The sequence below is a fragment of the Anser anser genome (genome assembly GCF_964211835.1).
Source record: "Anser anser genome assembly, chromosome: 3".
Lineage (NCBI taxonomy): Eukaryota > Metazoa > Chordata > Aves > Anseriformes > Anatidae > Anser > Anser anser.
In genome coordinates this window covers 44,585,611-44,606,722 of record NC_139722.1, presented here as the reverse complement: position 1 = coordinate 44,606,722, position 21,112 = coordinate 44,585,611, and the positions used below count along the sequence as shown (strand labels likewise).

The 21,112-nt window shown below is 37.9% G+C and overlaps 1 protein-coding gene across 7 annotated transcripts in view; it reads left to right on the top strand.

Annotated features, from left to right (window-relative positions):
* Positions 1-20,710, top strand: part of FBXL4 (F-box and leucine rich repeat protein 4) — a 53,903-nt gene extending 33,193 nt beyond the window's left edge. For 3 of the 7 annotated variants that reach the window (XM_083828048.1, XM_083828047.1, XM_083828046.1), the window contains exons 7-9: positions 9,202-9,273; positions 10,426-10,738; positions 18,278-20,710. In XM_083828048.1, coding sequence (XP_083684174.1) covers positions 9,202-9,273; positions 10,426-10,738; positions 18,278-18,441 — 549 coding nt within the window. In that variant the 3' untranslated portion in view covers positions 18,442-20,710. The remainder of the gene's footprint in view (positions 1-9,201; positions 9,274-10,425; positions 10,739-18,277) is intronic. The other 4 variants (XR_014581219.1, XR_014581221.1, XR_014581220.1 and 1 more) reach the window with 3 other exon arrangements.
* Positions 20,711-21,112: the final 402 nt, after the last annotated feature.

Sequence of the window (21,112 nt, the reverse complement as noted above, 5' to 3'; positions counted from 1 at the left end):
AGAAGATAAGTAAGAATCTTAGCAGTAGATGTAACAGCCCTTATTTTCTTATGTCATGAGCAATGAGAGAGTTAATGCTGCCATAAATTCATTCTACAGACTTTTCAGAAGTAACCTGTTATGGGTGATGCTGTGCTTTATAGAGGTATTGTCTGAGGCTTTTCAGCATGGATAAAACTTCATTGGCTTGGGCACAAATCTTTAGGATTAAGAATTGCAAACAAATGGTGAAAAATAGTGAAAGCCTTTAGCTAACAAGTAGGCTCTCAGAAGGAGGTTGAGCCAGTGACAAATGGTCAGGCGATGCAGGGCCTTAATGATACCTGCTGATCCCATGACAAGCTCATAGGGCTGAATTCATTTGAGTCTGTAAAGTGAAGGATGAGAGGGAAGAATGAAGGTGTAAGATGCATCTGCAGACATAAGTGAGGGCATAATTTGACCAAATGAAGCAATCAAAATACAGTAATTGAATCAGCTACAGAGACTATTACTTTCACTGACCTAATTCAGTAATTGCAGTGTTACTGTGTCCCTGGCACTGCCAAATAGCTGTAGAGAACAGAAAGATGCCCCTGTACATCCTGAATCCTATCTTGCAAATAATGTTATGCTTATTTCCGAGGAGACAAGTGGTTTGACTTTTGAAAGGCTTTATCTGAACGCAACAATAAGATTAATTCCAATTTCATTTCCATGTACTCCCTCTCTTCTCTTAACTGATGCTCATACGGTGTTCATATTACGTCTGTTTAAAAACCGCCAAAGTTTTGGAGACAAATTGTGTTGCTGACCAGTTACTTCATGATCTCAAAAACAGTCCGGTAGTTCAAGTACAGTGTAGTCTTAAAAAAAAAAAAAAAAAAAAAAAAAAGACGGAGGGGTAGGACAGCTACCCTAAGCTGATTTTTAACAAATGTTTTCCAGTTCTCACTCTTCTTATGTTCTTCTCTGTGCTGTATCTTCCAAGGAGATAGCTGATGGATGCTTGAGGCTTTCAGTTCTAATGCCAGCTTATACTGTAGAGGAAAATGTTTTTGAATAAATGGAAATTGTCTGTTGGTGTCTCTGTCCAGAAGATACTAGTACACCAATGATTGTGGTGATAAGAGGTGGGCTGGGTGGTTATCTCCTTCTGCAGACATCAGTTGAGAAGGCCTTGAAGGGACTGTCAGCAAGTGTAGAAGCCAACTTTTTCAGTCTGTCTGGAGAGGCTATCTGATCTGGGTCACCAGAAATCCCTTCCAACATTCAGCGTACTGTGGTTCGGTGACTTGGTGCTGATGGCGCTAGCTGAGGACTTAATACATGAGCTTTGGTCTCCTGATCCGTGACTGGGGTAACAGCCCGTTGCAGGATGCACAGTTTCTTTATGCCTCACGATTCCCATCTTTAAAATTTCTGTAATAGTGCTTTCTCACTTTGCCTGTGGTATGAAGATACACATACTGAAGACTTTGAGATTCTCTAGTATGTGTGGTATATATAGAGTATAGGGTACTCTACGTAGGTAGTCTTCTTGCAGTACTGTACCTTAATACAAGCTTTTCTGTGCTTCAGGAAGGTCAGTTAGTTATAAAGTTCTACTTTTTTCTCTGGAAAAAAAAAAAGAAAAGGATTGCCAAGGAAAGGTTGCTTAAGAGTTTCAAGTGTTTTTATGAGCTAAATGACTAGGGACTTTAGTGTACTATCTCTGTTTTGGGACTATATGAGTGTCTTGTTCTTCCCAAAGGCCAGAGGAACTACCTTGGAAAGGAGGAGGTGACCTTTTCTACTTGCTTTCTCATGAAATGAGACAAGTTAGCTTATGCTTAAGCCATTCAGTTCCCTAAAACAAATCTGGCCATCGTTTCATTCTGATTTGGCTATGGCTCCTTGCTATTTTCACCTTGTAGCATGAGTAACTGAAAAGCAACATATAGGAAGGTGAAAATAGATGAAACCAAAAGAAAGTGAACAACTTGAATAGTTTCATTAGGCCTCTAGATCCAGTTTTATTTAGAGAAACAGTATGTTGTCTTTAGTGTGCTCTTGAATGTTCATGTACTATCCCAAGATTTGTTATTTCTGTCAAAAAGAAGATGCTCAGGTTTATCCATAGAACACAAAATCATAATAGTTGTCTGAAAATGAATGCTTTCTGGGAAGGTGTAAAATAAAAAAGGTTTCAGGTGTAAAAACTTCCTGAAAACCAAAGCTAACACTGTGTAACTGTCTAATTATTCTTTTTATTTTCTTAACTGGTTAAACCAATGCCTGGCATGTGGTTATGAACACACACATTGTCTCTCTGAACCTTTCATTCCCTCTTGTGGGATCTTTGTTTTTGTTTTTCTTGTGAGGAGTCTTATTAGAATTGCCTTTAATCCAGTTTCACATACGGAAATCAATTGCTATTCCAAAGATACTGTAGTCACGTGTAGTAGTAGCTGTAGTTTAAAATGTGGACTCAGTGATATGCTGCCATGGAGATTATTTCTCTCCACTTTATGCAGGAACGCAGAGCAGTTGCTATTCACTAAGATGTTTCTGGAAGTCCCAAAACTGAGTTAACATTTCATTAAGTGTCTTGATTAGTTTTTGCTGCAGTTAGAAGTAATCATGTTCATTTTCTGAAATGTTTTGGCAAGAGTTGTATATGACAGCTTGTAGTAGGGAGAGAAAGCTGCCATATGAAGGAGGGTAGTTCAGGACGTTCCTTTTAGGAGGAGAGTTACCGGTCCTGTCCGTGTCAGGTCGTTATCCCAGCGGCAGGAGCTGTTCATTTCCCCAGCAGTGGGATGGAGGAGATGCATGCTGCCAGCCCGGCCTTCGGGCTGCCCCCCGGTAGAGCGCTCTCCTTCAATGCCTTTGAGCTCTGCACAGGGTGCACCACAGGACTGCATTCCCAGCAGAGCTTACAAAGGATTTTCTTAGTTTCCTTAGCTCTGAGGTTTTTATTCTCAGAACTTTGAAATTTTAAAACATCAAGCACTGAAACATGAAGCCTTTGACTTTCTGAGGACAGCCCCTGATGGTAGGAAAGCTCCACCTGCCAGCTGTGTGCGAGAGCACTGGTCCCATGGGAGGAGAGAGGCCTTCCAGATGCTGCACCATGCGTTGTCTAGCCGTTGCTTGAGGTCCGATGCTTTACTCTAACAGCCATCTTCCTTATCCTGTTTTTCTGTCCTTCACCTATGAATAGTTTGACTTTTGTAATCTGAGGACAGTGACAATGATGGAAATGTAACTGTTCAGAAAGAGGCACTGAGGATGTTCACATTAAAAGGTAATGTTGGGTGTTTATTCTTGTAGATGAAACAGGTAAATTTGGTTGGTAATAAAGCAATATGTCTTATTTTTGTTGCTTTTCTTGAGGTTTGGGGTGGTGTATATATGTAAATTTAAACCTTTGGGGAACACGAGGAAAGCTCCTGCCTAGATCATGACTAAAGGAACCTTCTTGTGCAGTTCTGAGAATATTTTGAAGGATTGACTTCTGAGAATGTGGATGCAACTGAAGGGCTGAGAGACATGGTAGATTTCATTGGCCTCACCTTAGTCTGTAGGTCTCCAGTTCTCCTTTCCATCTTTCTCAGATCCTAAAATTTCAAGGAACAAAACGTTGACTCTGATTTTTATTAGGAAGACACAATGCTTAAGAGTACTCTGCAGAGTTACCTCTTCCTCATCCACTTGACACACTTACCCTCCTCATTCAGGAAGGGTTGGTTTTTCTGTCTTGGATTTTCACTCAGGTTATTAATTCTTATTAAATAGAATAATGTTGTCAGGAGTTCTCAGATAAATAGCCTTCCAAAATATAACTGCTTAGTATCCCATGTATACTGTCTGATGTCCTATAGTAAACATCTAATTGCTGTATCAACTTTCTCAGCTAAATGTGTTGAGAAATGTGAATTTCAACTGTACACGAACAGCACGTTACAGCTGTTGCTTGGGTACTGGGTATTTGAGGTTCCGTAATTCTTTACTAGTTACCTAAAGAAATCTTTTGATGATTTTCTGTTTCACTTATAAAAAAGTGACTGTTTGCAGAATAAAGTTGTCTAAATGTTAGCCAGTACAACTGGTTAATATAGTCCTAAAGACGCTGATTTTACCCTAAAAGCAAATGTTTTGAACAGTATTTTCCTCATATTCTACTGATTTATGTTAAAATGCTACCTAGAAACATAGGAAAATACTGCGATAGAACCTGTTATTAAATATAACAACCTCATAAACTTATATGCAAAGGCAACTCACTGCAAAGACTCTTCAAGATCCATTTTTAAAGGAGAGATAAGTAACTGAAATATGAGAGAAGAAATTGTGGTCTTTAGGAATGCTGTTATATTAATTCTATGGTATTGTGGAAAAATGCAATATTCTTGTTGTGGTGAGCTTGCAACTATAGGCATGTTATCTGATATCTGCCTGCAACTAATGTTATATAACTATTGGAACGTAAGTGAAGACATCAGGGTTGGGGGCATGGGGCAGGGAGTGCTGGAGATGAGATATCACTTGGGAACAATAAGGAAAAAATAATTCAACTTTGTCCTTTCATACAATGCAATTATGGAGGGGTGTGATTAGTCTTTTTTTCTACCCCAAGCTGAATTTTTAATGTTAAAAATGTCTTGCCTAATTTGAAATTTTTCTTGGACTGGTAGTTAGCTGGAGAATCAGTAATTCAGTGATTAAAAATATAGGAAGCAAGGGAAACTTAATTTAAAGAATGGAGGATGCGGTCTTCAATCAGAGCTTGGGGTTTCTTTCTGTCATCATTCACTTCATTGAAAAAAAAAAAAAGGAAAAAATTGCAGGAGAATAAAATTCCTGTAAAAGATTTAAGCTTTTAAATTGTTGCATTGAGGGACTGCAAGAGTTCCCAACCTATTTCAGATGCAGTTCTTTTGAGCAGGCTGTGGTGAAACAGTCTATTTTTTTATTCCCTTCACAAAAAAAAACCTAATATTTTTAAAAGTAGCCTAAGACTTTTTTTCCAAAGAGTTTATAAAAAGGTGCAGACTTTACTTAAAAGTAAAACTTGGTTGATTTCTGTAGTTCTTATTTTAACCTTCCAGAAGCACAATGTATTATACTTGTCTTCAGACTTTTTGTTACAGTACAGCCATTCTATGATATCCATCACTTGTATTTTTAAAAATCTTATGTATTTCTTTTGTCTTGGACTACTTGTCAATGAAATTGCGATGAGTAAATGGTCTGATCCTTGACATGCGTCTTTCACAGCTGAGCCAAGTTACCACGGACAGAAGGGGTGGAGGGTTCAGTTTGGAAGGATATTAAATTCAAGCTCTCTGTTGGATGCTTTCCTTATCATACTGACACAAGAAATAATTTTCACTTCTGGCAGGATCATGGATGCAAAAAATGCTGAAAAAGTTCACGCAGGATTCAGTCTTGCCAAGTGTATTACTCTGACACCAGTATTCACTTTCTCCATTGATGGGTTGTTTGTTCAAACCAACTTGCAGGTCGGAACATACATGTGATGTCTGAAGTCTTTACAAAGACAACCAGGATGCAAGTTAATCCATTGTCAGCTATCTAATTGATGTATACGTAGCACACAAACGTCTTCCAGGCTAGCCTGTATTACAAAGTGAAAGACTTCACGTTTGGGCAGAACTCTCACCTTTCTCACATGGAATAAGTTAAGATTTCAAAAGGAAATCGCCTCTCTCCTCTTGTCCAAGGCATTATGAGTTCTGTTGATGTCCTTTCTGACAGATGTTTGTTCTTAAAGAGTTTAGAGACTTCAGGCAGTCTGCTTCCATTTTTCTGGGGTTTAGAACCAACTGTCATGCCCTAAAATATTTCTGTAATCTGTTCTGTAAGTCTGTGTTAGCAGCAGTATTGTATCCTTCTGTGCAGCTTGATGTCAGTCTTCTCTCGTAAAGCAACTCATGCAGTCTCAGCTGTGTATGTTTCCAGCATCTGAAAACACCTCCATTCCTGGGAATGGATGATAGGATAGGTCATCATCATACTGCGTCTGCTTTGAGCCCCTCTTCCCGCTGTTTGCGCCATTTTTTCATGTATTCAGTAGTAACTGCTTTGGCTTGTATGGTAGAAGAAATTTGTACCGCTGAGGCTAGGATGAAAATTACTCCAGAAAGAAAAAGTAACCCTTAGCTTTTTCAAATGTTCATGCTCTTCTTTCCACAGTTTGAGTGTGCAAGAAGGGGAGCTGGTACAAAGCCAAGCCTTACCTTCCCTACGGGAAAACTTCATTCTCAAGCCTAGTAGCCAAGACATGTATATTTGGGAGACTTAAGTGTTACATGGGGACTCCTTGATTTGACTGCCAGTGCTAGGCTGAGAAAGTGAAACTGGATTCTCTCCAGTTGAAGCTTGCTGATCCAGAGTTTAGGTGCCTCTTTGTTCCTCACAGAAAGCACTCTGACATCTGGGGTTTGGCCTGCCTTGCAGCGTCCAGGTCAGATGATTGCCTTGCACTTCTCCTTTGTGTATGTATAAGTGTTATCACTCAGCTTGTATTGAAGGCAAATTGGAGAGATGAATTGTATGGACAGGTGGCTTGAAACGGGCACAGGTTATTACCGTGGTAGTTGTCTTATATGCAGTGCTTGTGGATTCTGGGAGTTGCCATTCTCTCCTGTTATTTTGATGTCCTTTACCATCTGGATTCTCAATTGCATCTTGGCTAGGCATACTCAAAGAAAGGTGGTTTTTTTTTCTTGACATATGCAAAAAACACCTCAGTTACAAAAGAATAGACGTGGCTTCTGAAGAAAGTCTGATTTCTTGTGTGGGGGCACGTGTGCATCCCAGAAGAGGAATTAATGTACTCAGTATAGGTAACATGGAGTAAATAGTTGTTTACTCTTCGACTAGACTTGGCATGCTGTGTGGCAGTATGCCATGGTATTCCACCAAGCTTCCTTCTTATTGCCCACATCTCTAGTGCTTGTTTAAATACTGGTCTCTTTGTTTATTTTAAATAACTCTATAAAAAATAATGCTTTTAGGTATTATAGGTTGTGAAAAGACATCTGCAGATGTGAACTCGATGTGTACCGGAAGAACCCTCTCATACTAGAGGGACTAAAAAAGTATTCTGAGAGACACCAAATTCCTGTTCAAGTTAACACATCAGGTCAGTTGTCTAATCAAGACAACTATGAATATCAGTCTTCCTATTTATTTCACCCTTCTCTGAAGGAGGGGAATTATGGAGCTGATCTTACATCCTACAGACTGCTCAGAGTGTCTCTTCACTTCTGAGCTGTTTGTATCAGTTAAGGAAAGGTATTGCTGCTTCCTATCCTTTCAGGCCAATGTTTAAATTCTGCTCTGGAAACCGTTGCTGAAAAATGTGGAATGCATCAAGGTATTCAGTTTTTCTGTGGAGTCACCAGAATTCCTGCAGAAGTCCTGTCTAGAATTGAGTGTGCAGTCAGACTGACTTATTTAGCTCTATACTTCAGGTTTGTAGAGAGGGGTGTGGGGATTTCGTTTTCAATTTGGGCATCTGAGTCGGTTCTAAAGCTGATAGCTTTCGCAGAGGTAAAGGATATGTCTCCTCCTATTGGAGTTACTCATTTATTCAGGTTTAATGCTCCAAATAAAGCACTTGCTTAATAAGTACTTTAGTTAAAGTGTATTGGATATTTACACATTTTCTAGCTTTAAAGTGTTCTCTCTCTTATAATGACTTTTATGTTTAATTCCCTGGTCTACCTTTTTCTTTAAAAACAAATGAAAGTCGAGCGAGCAGGCAGACAATGGTTTGTAAGACCTCTGCAAAGATATTTGTGAGGAAAGCTTATTCATACCCTCTACTTTTAAGCTGCCTTTGGGAAATGAAATCTCAGAAGGCCAAGCTGGAAGCTGAGGTTCCATACAAGTTAAGTGTTGGGTGTTTCTAATTGGTCCCTGGAGATGCCGAAATTAGATGTCTGAAACGATCTCCAGGAGTACTCCAAACCGTGTCCCTGCTCTGTGTCTGCCAGCCTTTCAGTGCAAGACATCAGATAGTTCTTCATGGTGCCGTGACAAAAGGTCCCATTCCTGCCGAGTTTCATTACAGTATAACAACTCGGAGAACTAAGTAAAGTGTTTTACTGTAAAATTTCTGAAAACAAGCAGACTTAAATATAAATATAAGCTATATTACACATGTGTACAAATATTGTTGACTAGTGTTCCTGTAGGAATTCTGCTTATTAGCAGTTATTTTGTCCCTTGTATACTGTTGTTGTTTTTTTCCTGTGAAGAACTGTTGTATATCCTGAAAGTATCCACAGACTTTAATCACTGATGTGTTGTGAAACTTGTTGCAGTTCTCAAGCTTACAAAATCTTAACCAAGTGGTGAATGTTTCAAGTATGATGCATAGTTATTTGTGATTTGAATCCCAGGCTGTATTCTTTTTTGCACTGGAGTATATTTCAAACTAAAAAACAAAATATGGCTACAGACAATGCAGAGGAGTCTTTTCTCTATCTCAGAAACACAAATAAAAAACTGTGAAGTTTCTCTTGTCATGGAACAGAATAGCCACATATTTAATGTTTTGTAAGATGCATCTGGTATTCCAGTATAATTTCAGGCTGAGTAATGTGCAATACTTTCTGAAAAGAATGGTCACGTTAAATGGCAGAAACATGACTGCGAAGTACACATTATATCTGTTTCAGCCTGCGTGCTGCTAGTGACAGGTGCTCAATGGTTGTCAGCCTCCTTGTCAGCACGGAGACTCCTTTGACATTAAAGTCACCAGCTCCGTCCTGGTGCTGCGCAGCTCTATTGGCAGTTCCATCAGGCTGTGGCCCATCAGCGAATGTCAGAGGCTCTGCTCTTCTGCTGGCATGTCACCAGCCCTCTCTGGTTTTGGTCTGGCCTCGCCTGTTATTTGAACTTGCCACGCTTCTTCAGCAGCTTCCCTGTGGGAAATGAACGGATAGGTCAGGGGTGTATAGGTATCTTCAGGGCAATGCAAAACCACATCCAAAGTGACTCGCGTAAAGGTTTGTAATGATTACCATTACTTTAAGGCAATCAATGGGTAGAGTACCTAGGGACTCATTAAGTGGCATTTGTGGTGTCTGTAACGGAGTTTTGAGCTGTATTTCAGGAAATGCAGTGACAGCCTTTAATGCCTAATTGACCTCTTCTCTTTGTTTCGCTTTCCATATTTCCTTCTGATGTGCTCCCCTGCGGCAGCAAACAGCCCTGCTCAGTATCCTGAACTTCTGCTCAGAGCTTCAGCACCTCAGTCTGGGCAGCTGTGTCATGGTGAGTAGTTAGACCTCTCTGTGGGTGTGTGTGTGTGTGCACACTGGCTTTGAAACTCGGCCTGGGTTTATGCTTCACAAAGACAGATTAAATGCTGGGCTGATGTTATGTCAGATTTCAAACTTTTGAAAGGTCCAAGATGAATATGACTTAGTTGTATATCTAAAGATTGTGTCAATTTAGTAGGCCTAAAGTCTAGCTTGTAGTTTTTTTCCATTGTTCTTCAGCCTCTTTCTAAACTTTGGGGCATTTTTTATATACATTTACATATACTTTTTCTTTCCAAAACCAATAATTAAGTTATCTTTTACATTCAGACTAAATCATCGTTTCTGACAGGTCAACTCTGGTGTGTGACACTACAGTTACAAACACAAGAAATGATTTCAACAAAAGTCATTTGAGTTATAGACTTGGCTGGGTGCACACCTTTCTTTTAAGAAAGAATATAGAAATTACTGTTGGGAAGTCATCTGAGCTGTATTGCATGTGCACGCCAGAATTGTATGCAGTGGAATTTAACTTGCTGCTGTCTCTGTGATAAGCACAGCTGATAACCCATCAGGGAAACTTTGTGGACCTTCCTTGTAGTTGAGAAGCAAATAACAAAGCAGAATTGGTTCACCCTTCCATACTCCGACTCATGGACAGAGGAGTAAGGCAGCGTGACTACATTTTTCCAACAGTCCTAGTCTTACTGTTTTTCAATAGTGGATTTCATTCCTTCTGCCTGTAGAATGGGACATTTTTTTTTTCATAAGGAGCTGCAGCAAATGATCGACCTAGAATGGAAGTAGACTTCTTTAATGCATGTGTACTTATGGTTGCAGTGCCTATGGTCATAAAGACAATTTTAATCACCTTTTAAAGGAAAAAAAGTGTGTGTTTTCAAAGGAAGTGAACTTCAAATTGCATTTCACTGTTCCTTAATACCAAGTGAATTTAAAAGCATGTATGTCTGGGGGTTGATAGAAAACTTATTTTTGTTGTCTGTAAAAGTAGACCTCACTGTACAATGAATAATTTTCTGAGCTCTTTAGAAATGACAAATGCTTAAGACAGATCTGTAGGTGTGTTAGCAAGCAAATCCTGAAACACCTATGTATGTCTGGAAGGATGGTATATATGACAAAGTGTTTGTTTTCCTTGCAGATTGAAGACTATGATCTTATAGCAAGCATGATGGGAGCAAAATGTAAAAAGCTTCGCAGTCTGGATCTGTGGAGATGTAAAAACATAACTGAAAATGGAATAGCAGAACTGGCTTCAGGCTGCCAGCTTTTGGAAGAACTTGATCTTGGCTGGTGCCCTACATTACAGAGCAGTACAGGCTGTTTCGCAAACCTTGCACGTAAACTCCCGAACTTACAAAAGCTCTTTCTTACGGCCAACAGGTCCGTGTGTGACACAGACATTGAAGAGCTTGCAGCTAACTGTACTCATTTACGGCAGCTAGATATACTAGGTAAGAAAATGTAGGAATATTGGTATACATTTCACTGTGTCTCAAAAGCCTTACAGTTAAAAAGGAGTCCGTATGATAAAACTGCTGTCAAGACATTTTAAAATAAATCTTTCTTAAAAATATAGCTTATCATATGAAAATAAAGGGATGGAAGTATTACTGCAGTGAGCTTCTGACACAAAATACAACGGATTTATACCAACTGTGTAATTTGATTGTTTAGCATTAATTGCTTACACTGAAAATTTTGTGGACTTTTTCCAACAACTTTTAATTTCATGATCACCAGTATATTTAACTGAGATCTTTTGACTTTTGACTCTCGGAAGATTCAATTTCTTCTTGTTTCTGCTTTTGTTGTTTTATTTTATTCCTGTGAAGTGTGACAAAGTATATTTATAGTGGGAGTCTGTGACTAATAAACAGATTTTTGCTTTTGCATAATACAGATATACTGAGCAGTGTTAAGAGTATTTGTCACTTTTTACCAGTGAGTGAGTTTGTCTCATTGAAGAGCAAAAAAGTAATTAATAACAAAACTTAAAATGGACTTTTCTCTAGGGTGGGAAAGAAGTGATGAGCTGCAAAAAACGCAGTGAATCTTAAATTTCTAATTCTCTGCAGATTCTATAGCTAAAAGTATTTTGGGAAATCCAAGGTAAATATTCTTGGGATTCCTGAGTAAGGACTTTGAGAATTATATTTTTTTCATGATACTGAATTTATTCTTTCTATGGTGGAATGTGAGGTTTTCTTTTAAAATACTGTAGGACAGCACTGGTAGCTTTGACTTGGTGTAAGAAAATTTATTCAGCCTTTTACTGACTTACTTTCACAGGGTTAGTTGAAAAACAAAGATGTAAAATATTAAAGGGAAGAAAGTAACCACACTGCATATTTTTAATAATAATTGTAATGTGGAGGTATTATGTTTAGGTTGAAAGTGATGCTGTGGAGAAACAGAGCCCTCTACTCAATGTTTCAAGCAAGTTTAAGACTATCATTGGTTCTCATTTAAAAAAAGTAAAATACCAAATGGCTTCATATTGTCTCCACAATATAGATAGTAAACACTCTTACCATGAAATGCAATTTTACTTATCTCTAAATGAGAGACTCACCTTCCGAACAACAGACAAGGAGAAGGCAAAGGAGAATGAACAGATAAAAACTTAACTCCACCTGGTGTATATTGTTCTGGCTTAATGCATAGGTTTGCAGGTGGCAATGTGTTTTTGCTTGTATTTAAGGGAATCTACTTTGTAGCTAGATTATCAAGGGTACCTTTCCCTAGTCAGACACAAAAAGTTTCCAGAAGGCGTAGTGAATACAGTCTTTCAAAAACATGTATGTTCTCCTGACCACCCACTTACATGCATTTCTGTTACAATGGTGTTGTCTGCCCACAAATCAGTCTGACCTTTTCACTACACCAGAGGCTGCGGAATGAATAGCTCAGTTGTGTTAAGCCTGCAGATAGTCTGCTAGTTCTGCTGCTTCTTTGCCAGTACTGGAGGTTTGTTGCCACACTTCTCCTTTAACATTTGAATTCACATTTGAATTCAGTTTAATGTCTCGTTGATGTTTTTGCAGAAAAATGTGTGAACATGGAAGAGGAATTTTGTTCCATTCCCTGAGTGTTTAACAGTATTTACTGAGTCAAGTGGATCTGTAGTTAACACAGTCTTATCAGGAACGGTTAAGAAGGGTGCTTTCCAGAGGACATCCAGTTGAATTATCTACAACGTTACCAAAAACCTCAATATCCATTCCCAGAACTTTCTTCCTTTATAGCAGTACTTAGTAGAGGAAAAAGACTGTCTTCTGCTATAAATAAGTCAGTACAAGGTGATACAGGATGTGTGGAGTGACCCAGCTATTTTGGCAACAGTAAGGAAACCATCTTTATGTCTTTGAATATGGGACCCACTACAGTCTGTGGTTCAAAGGAGTTGTCAAGTAGAATCACAACCTTGCTTGGGTCATCTGGAAGTAGAATTGCCAGGTGTTCAAATACAAATGCAGAAGTCTCTGTCTGAACCCAAAACCTAGCCTCTTAAAGTGCAGGAGTACTGAGAAAATAAATCTCCGTGCTCTAACTTTTGGCTGCTGATGTCAGATGAGCCTTCTACTATAAGCTATATAAATGCTTCGTATGATTTTGTCCTTTTAAAGAAGTGTGACAACAGGTCTTAAGCTGTTAGAAGCCTGAGGTCAGTTCTCAACTTTGCAAGACTAACCTTGAACAGCAGGTCTTCTCTATGATGTGAAAGAACGCGAGGTACTCTTTTATATCCTTTGTCATTCCCAAGTAAAGAAATGGCTGGCTCATACCTGCATTGTGAAGGGCATAGAACTATTGCTGCTAGGTTGTCAGTGCATGTGGTGAGGGAGCTTATTTTTTTCTCAATAACACTGTGTAAAACAGGGACTTACCTAAGTAAGGATCAAAATGCCTTACCCAGTAGTATAGTCACCATCACAGACGATACTTTGTTGGTATTTCTCTGCAGTTGGTAGAACTTGCAAACTTGGCAGGGAAAACTTCTTGTTTCAGTTACGCAATATTTACAACCACAATATTTTCAGGACTGAAGAAAATCTAAGGCTCTGAAAGAAAGTTTGTTGAACTGTATATCTTACATTGTGGTATTACAAAATCAATGTTGTATGTGCACTGGATGCTGTTTTCAGGCGGCAGGTCCTGCAGCTTGCTAACCATCTGTCCTTTCCTTAGTCTTCCAATATTGCTTGGTAATTCCCTTGTTCCTGAATCAGTGGACTTCATGGAAGATGCAATTTGCCAGTTTCTGAGGGCTGCATAAAATTATTGGCCTGTATGAAGTGTTATTTGATGGGTAGCTGGGTTTAAATGGTGTGTAAAGCATACTTGAGAAAGTAAACTTCTGTTAAAAATCATGGTTTGGATCCATATCTGCAGTATTTATAGTACAGCTTGGAAGGGCAAGTATGATATAAGTGTGTCACTAAGTACATGAGGGTGTGCTTCTTCAGTTTTTAAGTTCTGAGGGTTTTTTACCCATTACATACTGAACTGTCTGCTTACAAATATCATTTCCTTTGATGCCCATATCTTTTTCACAGACTGACACAGTGGGTTATACAGGAAATATTCCCCTATTTTGTTTTTTACTTGAGGATGTCCACCCAGCAGTAGAATGTTCCAGCTATGACCATCTGACAGCTTTGTAGTGATGCAGTATGTCGTCCAGTGCTATAGATCTTGAAGTGGAAATCTCATGACAAGACAGGAGACAACCAGAACTGGCAATGCCAAAAGCTTTTATTGTATGCTGTATTAGCTGCTCAGTTAGTTATGTTGCTGTGGGGCTACTGGCTGCTGTCAAGGATGGAGAATAAGTCATACTAACCTTGCTCCCCAGAAGTCTTAACTGTCTGTCCTGCACAAAAAGAGTAATAAAAAGTAGACACCCTTGTTACTGCAGAATTTATGTACTCCTATCTACATACCAACACCTCCCACACCTTCCTGAGCAACAGAAAACCCAACTGCCCCCTTGCCAGCTGTCAAAATCTTCAGCTTTCTCTTGAGAGCATCAACACATAGTTAGTCAATTCAAACATGAAAATGTGCAGTATGTTGAAGTTTAGAATTCAAATGGTTTGCAATAAATTGAATAAAAAGTAAAGAATAAAAGGCTAGTCTGTCTGGTCTAGGTGAGAAAAGGAAAAGTAAGTGTTTGGGGGAATAGTGATAGTTATTTTCAAGATCTATACTTCTTTAGCCAAGAAACGTGTTCTTTTTCAGTAACAGTTGGAAGTTGTTTTTTTCATGTGTACCCTATTGAAAACTTATTATGAGTGTATTTTTAAATAAAATTACTCAAGTCACTTTTTTTTTTTACTTAAATATTCTTCTTAATTATAATTTGTGTAGCAGTACCCTTTGCCCTAGAAACTGGGACTCTGACAGTTTCCAAAGGTGGTACTTCTATAGCTGTTATAAACAAGTCTCCTTAACAGCTCTAGAATTTGAGGACCTTATATATGATAAACTAAATAATTTACAGCTAATAAATATAACTGCTCTAGCAAACAAATCATTAGTCAGTGCCTTTAATGAAGAGGATACCAGAAAACTTTTTTCTTGAAAGTAAACTGAACAACAAAACCCAATAGTGGATTTTAATACACTGGTTATGTATTTACTTTGAGAAATGGGCAATTAGTCCATGTAGAAAATATTTTAGTAAATAGCAAAGGTCCAAAAGCCTCCAAACTAAACCAGAAAGTGTTATGTAGGTAACTAGCATGGTATGTTGGCAATTTTTGAAAGACAAAAAAATGTGCCATATTATTCACACTTCTGCAATGCTTTTGGATGTGCTTTAGAGAAATGTATGCATCATTAATTGTACATTGTATAATCAGAGTAATACTGTGGATGATGTTTGCTAATCCTGTGGTGTGAATATACAAACACCAACCGGATTGGCCTTTTTAGCTTTGGGAAAGGTCTTTCCTAACACAAAATTTTAAGTCTGAGGAGGAAAAAAGGAAGAGGTGCAGTAAAGCATGTAATTTAAGATGACCTATTTCAGTTACAAATACATTAAAAAGTCTTGGTCTTAAATGAAACCACAGGACAGCTGTCAAAGTTCAGATAATTGCAGTATCAATTTTAAGGCTTGGTGGAAAGATGAGTAGCATAATGCTCTTAGAGTTTCAGTTGGAATGTTAGAGCAGATCCTTCTGATAGGGCCGTGGTACTGTGGTAAAATTGTAAAATTATGGTCAAGTAAATATGTAACTAAAGCATATCACAGAATTTGTGTTGGCAATAGGGATTGTTACATCAACCAGTTGACCATTGTGGTGACAGATGGTGTAATGACAAGGGAGTTAAAAATTACGATAATAAGTTTTGATTACCTCTGTGTAGGTGAGGTAAAGTACGGGGGCATGATAGCAAAGCCTGTTTACAGGTAACATCAAATGATGTCCCAAAACATCTAATCTGAGAACCTATCATAGAAGAAGTGAAAAGCACAATTAGACACCCCCTTGTTTATGCAGAGGAGTACAGGAGATCACTTAAAAAATGAGGCATCTTTCTGGAAATGAGGCCTGTTCAGAGAAGGAAAACAGGAAAATGAATTCTAGGGAGTAAAACAACATCACAGTAAGGCAGAAATGAGGTATTAAGGAACCAGTGGCTAAAGGTAAATGCTGAAAATGCATTTCACGTGTTACAAGAAGTTTACAGGAAAATTACGGAGACTGGTAGATGATCAAGATTTGATCTGGCCACTCAGGAGAAGGCCTTTCCAGGAAAACTGTTGTTGCCTCCAGTTGCTGCAAGGGGGATCAAGTAGGCTGCAGTCAGACTCATTCTTTCCAGGAGATTAGCCTGGAAAACTGTCTTAAATTGGAATGCCAATAGAGGAAGCTTTTGAACAAATCAATACATCGAACAATAATAAATTGTTAGGACTAAATGGTATTTATGCAGCAGTTCTAAATGAGCTCAAATACAAGACTGTTGAGATCTTTCTTATGGTGCGTGATTTGTCACATTAATCAGCCTCTTCACTGGAGGAGTGAAGGTTTACAAACGTGGCACTATCTTTTGCGTAGGTTAGAAGCTACAAAACAGTAGGTTTATCTTTTGTGTAAGCTGGTTGCAACCAGCCATACTGAAGAGAATCAGTGGCCATGAGGAATGTTATGATATTTTGAAAGAGTTCCATCCCTATAAGTGTGGTTATGTCTTGCAAACCTAGAATTCCTTGGAGTTTGTAGTGAACGCTGATCCAGTCCATATAGGATTGGACTTTCAAAAACCTTTACCAAGTTTGTTTGGTTTTTAAACTTAGCAGTCTTCCCCCTTAGAGTAGGTGCTTCAGAGACGGACAACAGAGGCTAAGGATGCTTTGTCTTTTTGCACATTGAAGTTCAATCACTACTGTGTTCACCCAGGGTCTGTACTATGGTAGGTGTTGTCTGATCTGTTTGAGTAGTTCAGGCAAAGGGATGAATAACGCTGTACCAGAGCTTGCCGATAATGCGCAGGCATACAGGGTAGAATAATCTAAAGCTGAAGAATTTGAGACCGAAGATTTGCAAAATGATGCTGTGATACTTAATAAGCTGATAATGAAGGAAAAGGAAAACAGTTCCATCAAGCTTATGAAAGACTTAGAAAAAGTGAAATGGGAATGCTCTCACTGCTTCTTTATTTCATTGCCCCTTAATTATTGTAATTCATACACGGTGGGTTTAAAGCTGACTTCCTTTTTGAACACCAAATACGGTTAAACTGTAGAACTAGCAGAGGGGCCATAAATATACATGAGTTCAGAAAAGTAGTAGTAGCATTCATGAAAGGTAGCTTCAGAAATCTCTAAATCAATAATTTCTGTCAGTCGAGAGTATCTACCAGATGCAATGGATTTTTAAAGTAGCCGTTCACTATTTTTGTTGGTTCTGCTGTAAGCATTATTGGCCCTGCCAAAGACAAGATACTAGACTAGATAGCTTTTTGGGGTGAAATTCAGTTCAAGACAGAGCTGTGTGTAAATTGACTTATCTACCAATAGATGTCTACAGTCATGTTGGATGACCTTGATAAGCGATGTAGCCCACCGTAGACATCTAGGCATGATTTACTTGCCCAGAGTAACCTGCCTGGCTGTCAGCTGTTCCAGTGAGGTGTGGATCTCCTGTCAGTCCTGTGGCTTGTCTGCCAGCTCTGTGTGGATGTCCTGCATGGTCTAAGGAATCCCAGGTGGCACCAGGCATTTCACTTCAGGCAACTGAGTCATACTCCAGTCAACTGAATCATGTGCTACATTGACTATGCTGACTAGATTTCCATCAGCTGCAGTAGATCCATGCTTATGGATGTGTTTTTCTATATTTTTTTATTTCTGACTGAATCCGATGCTTGACCTGACCCAACGTGAAACTTAATAGTTGGTCACTATGGTCATGTTTTTAGTGGGGTAAATAGTGTGTTTTCTGTTACAGTTATCCTATGTACAGGAAAGACTGATAGTACTTGAATTGCTCTTGCATGCTTCTGGGTATAATACTCAATCTAGAGTCCTAGAAGCCTTTCTGATTTATTTATAATGGGAATAGCCAATAACAGTGTGTACTGTGACAGTCATTGGAATCACCAGAAGAATCATGAGCAGTTGATGATGAATCAAGGACATGAATGTAGCATACAATTTTGCTTGCGGCCAAAGCCTAGCATCTAGATCCTGGATCTTGTGGCTTTGGGTACTTTTGGTCAGCTTCTGTAGTTAGGAATTGCTCTTGAAGTTGCAATATTTCTCCTAAGGAGAAAGTAGTGGACTTAAGCAGCTGAGTTGGGGGGAAAAAAAATCTGCAAAGATTTTTTCTGAGAAGTTTTTCATTTGAAATCTAATTGGGAAAAAAATTCTTGTATAGCATAATGTTTGTTTAAATTTTTTGATGATGAAGTATTAGCAGCTTTAAAAAAAAGATACTAACTTTGCTATTTGTTTGTTCTTTTTTGTTTTCAAACAGGGACAAGGATGGTAAGCCCTGCATCTTTAAGAAAATTGCTGGAGTCTTGTAAAGATCTTTCTTTACTCGATGTGTCCTTCTGTTCACAGATTGATAATAGAGTTGTCCTAGAACTGAATGCCAACTTTCCTAACGTGTTCATAAAAAAGAGTTTCACCCAGTGACTCACTACATATGCTGCTATGGAATTCGTTTGACAGTTATTTCCTGTGAATTTGTGCTGACTTTTTTAAGAAGAGTATAAATTCCCTATGAAATAGTGGAGAGTATTAATTATCTGCACAAATGGGTAAAATACATTTAAGTATATTATGCATTTCTTAGAGTTGATATTGTACCTAATAATTGTTTATTCTGTTAACTTGTGGCACTGCATGTTTTTAAATACTTGCCATACGTGTGGTTTTAATGACAAGAAAATGAAAAACATCTTAAATATTCCTTTATAGGGCGTTATAGACAGTAGACTATGTTAATATCTGGACAAAAGAAAATGTTGAATATTTAGCAGTAAGAAAAAGATGGGTGCTTCCTTTTATGTGTGTATATATATGTGTGTGTGTGTATGTATATATAAATGTTTACAGATATACATACACACATACTGTAGCATTTTAGTTTGTTCTGCAGTGTAAGATCTTATGATCAGGCCTAGAATTTTTTTATTTGAAAAACTGCTTAACATTCTTCTGTAAGAATGGATTGAAGAGACACTTTGTCTTCTTCCTTTTTTTTGGCAATGAACTGTATCTGATACATTTTTCTCCCTTCCTCCATCTGAAATAGATGTAGTGATGTTTTACAGTCCAGCCTAAGCGACACAACAGATAAAAGCAAGAACCTTCCACCTGAACTTATAGCAGAAACGAGAGAGAAAATTGCCAGCTGCTTCTTGGTATTGGATATAAAGTTTGAGCCAGGTACTTAGTATCATAACTGATGGTGTGTAGAAAACTCCACAGCAATTTTCTTTTCAAATTTCTGTCATGGTGAAGACTGTTGGTTTGTGATACATCTGTTTATCATGTCAAGTACCATTTAAAAAAAACAAACAGTAATACTTGAGATAATGTGTTAGCAACTGTCTCTTGCGCTGGAATCAAATCTGCTATCAAGTATAAGAACAAGCATCTTTGTTCAGTAAAACAGCAATGAAAATACAGTGGTTTTGAAACAAGGGCAAATATGATTTAGTGACTTAACTAATACAAGGTATTTGTTTTGTTTGTTTTTTTCCAAGAGGTGATAGCTCCAAGTACTGTTGCACTCTCTTTAATACTGTTTAGCTGCTGGAGAAGGAAGACTGTGTTAATGGACAAATTATAAAGATTCCTCCTTTTTGTACTTACTTGGATGAAGGTTTTCTTTCTTCTTTAATACCATGGCTAGAGTATGTTGCTATGTACAGAGAGAGTTTAGTGTTTTACCTTTTCTAGCTATTGTTGATGAATATGGACCATGAAGTACAGCCTGTCATTTGATATTGGCTCCACCATTACTGTCACGACGGCACTTATTACCTACTGGAAGAAGAGGGAAAATATTTTGTCTGGCAGAAATGTGTTATTGCACTGAACATCCCTGGCAAAGAGGACTGCTACGAAATGTTATAGATTTGACAATCTCTGACTCCTGAATGAACACTATGAACTCTTTGTGCTGGTGCCAATACTTTATAAACCATGTCATGAAACAGCTACAAAACATCTATCTGATTTTATAAAAAGACCTTTTTCTTCTGATTTTTTTTTTTTAGTTTTACAGAATCTTTTGGGAATTCCAGATCTGAAGATGGGCATACACAGTTGGCTTTTTGATTTTATTTTTTTTCCTCTACACAGATGGCACTGTGGGATTTCCAGCTATATTATGCCATTCCATTTTTTATTAAACTGGACATTGTTAGAGATCTTTAAATTCAGATATTTTTTTCCCCACTGACAGATGTCAGCTTTGGCATGATTCTGTGTTGAGACTTCATTTGTTTCAATCAGGTTTGGGTTGATTTATTTTTCTGGGAACTTAACTTTTAATGTTTTTTTATCTACAAGTAATATTTTTCATTGTAACTGAATATTAAGCGTTATTAAGCATTGTAGGAAAACACAGGTTCAGATAACAGGAGTTTACAAAGAACAGTATTTTAAAACAAATGTTTTTGTTGAGAAATTTTACTTCTCAGGGTGCATCTGTGTTTATCTCCTTTTTTTCTTAGAGATCTTCCTTGTTTTCCAATGTAAATAGAATAGGATGTGGATGAAATTATATCCGTTGTGCCTTCATACTGGTAAACTAGGTAAATAGTAGAGTGTCACTACTACAGCATCAGCGAATCAAGTAAAGTGTTCTTGTAATCAGGTATGTGTAAAGGATTTTGTTCTCTATTGCATTTTAGGTAGTATAAAGGACATTAAATTGACATTTTTTTTCATACTTTTTTTTTCTTTATGTTGTGCCTTCTTTTTGAAGTTGGTTTTGTCAGAAATGTTGTATTTTATCTTGAAAGATAAAGTGAAGTCTGTTCTTTATTTGGACCATTTAAAACTTAGCTATTGATAATGTAATAAAGTCAAATAGCTGAGAAATAATTGGGGAATACTTTCATCTATAGTTGTACACCTTAACCTTCAATCAGTGAGTTAAAAGCTCTTTTAGCTATGGCTTTATACAGGCAAGAAGTCTTCCAGCAAAGCGAGGAAAGACCAGATTTTACATTTCTGATATTTTAAGAAAAGAAAATAACGTAGTTTTAGACCTTCCTTATATGTTACAATGAAGCAAGAATAGGTCACTGTATTTTTAGTTATTTTATACTTAGATGTGCATATATACCAT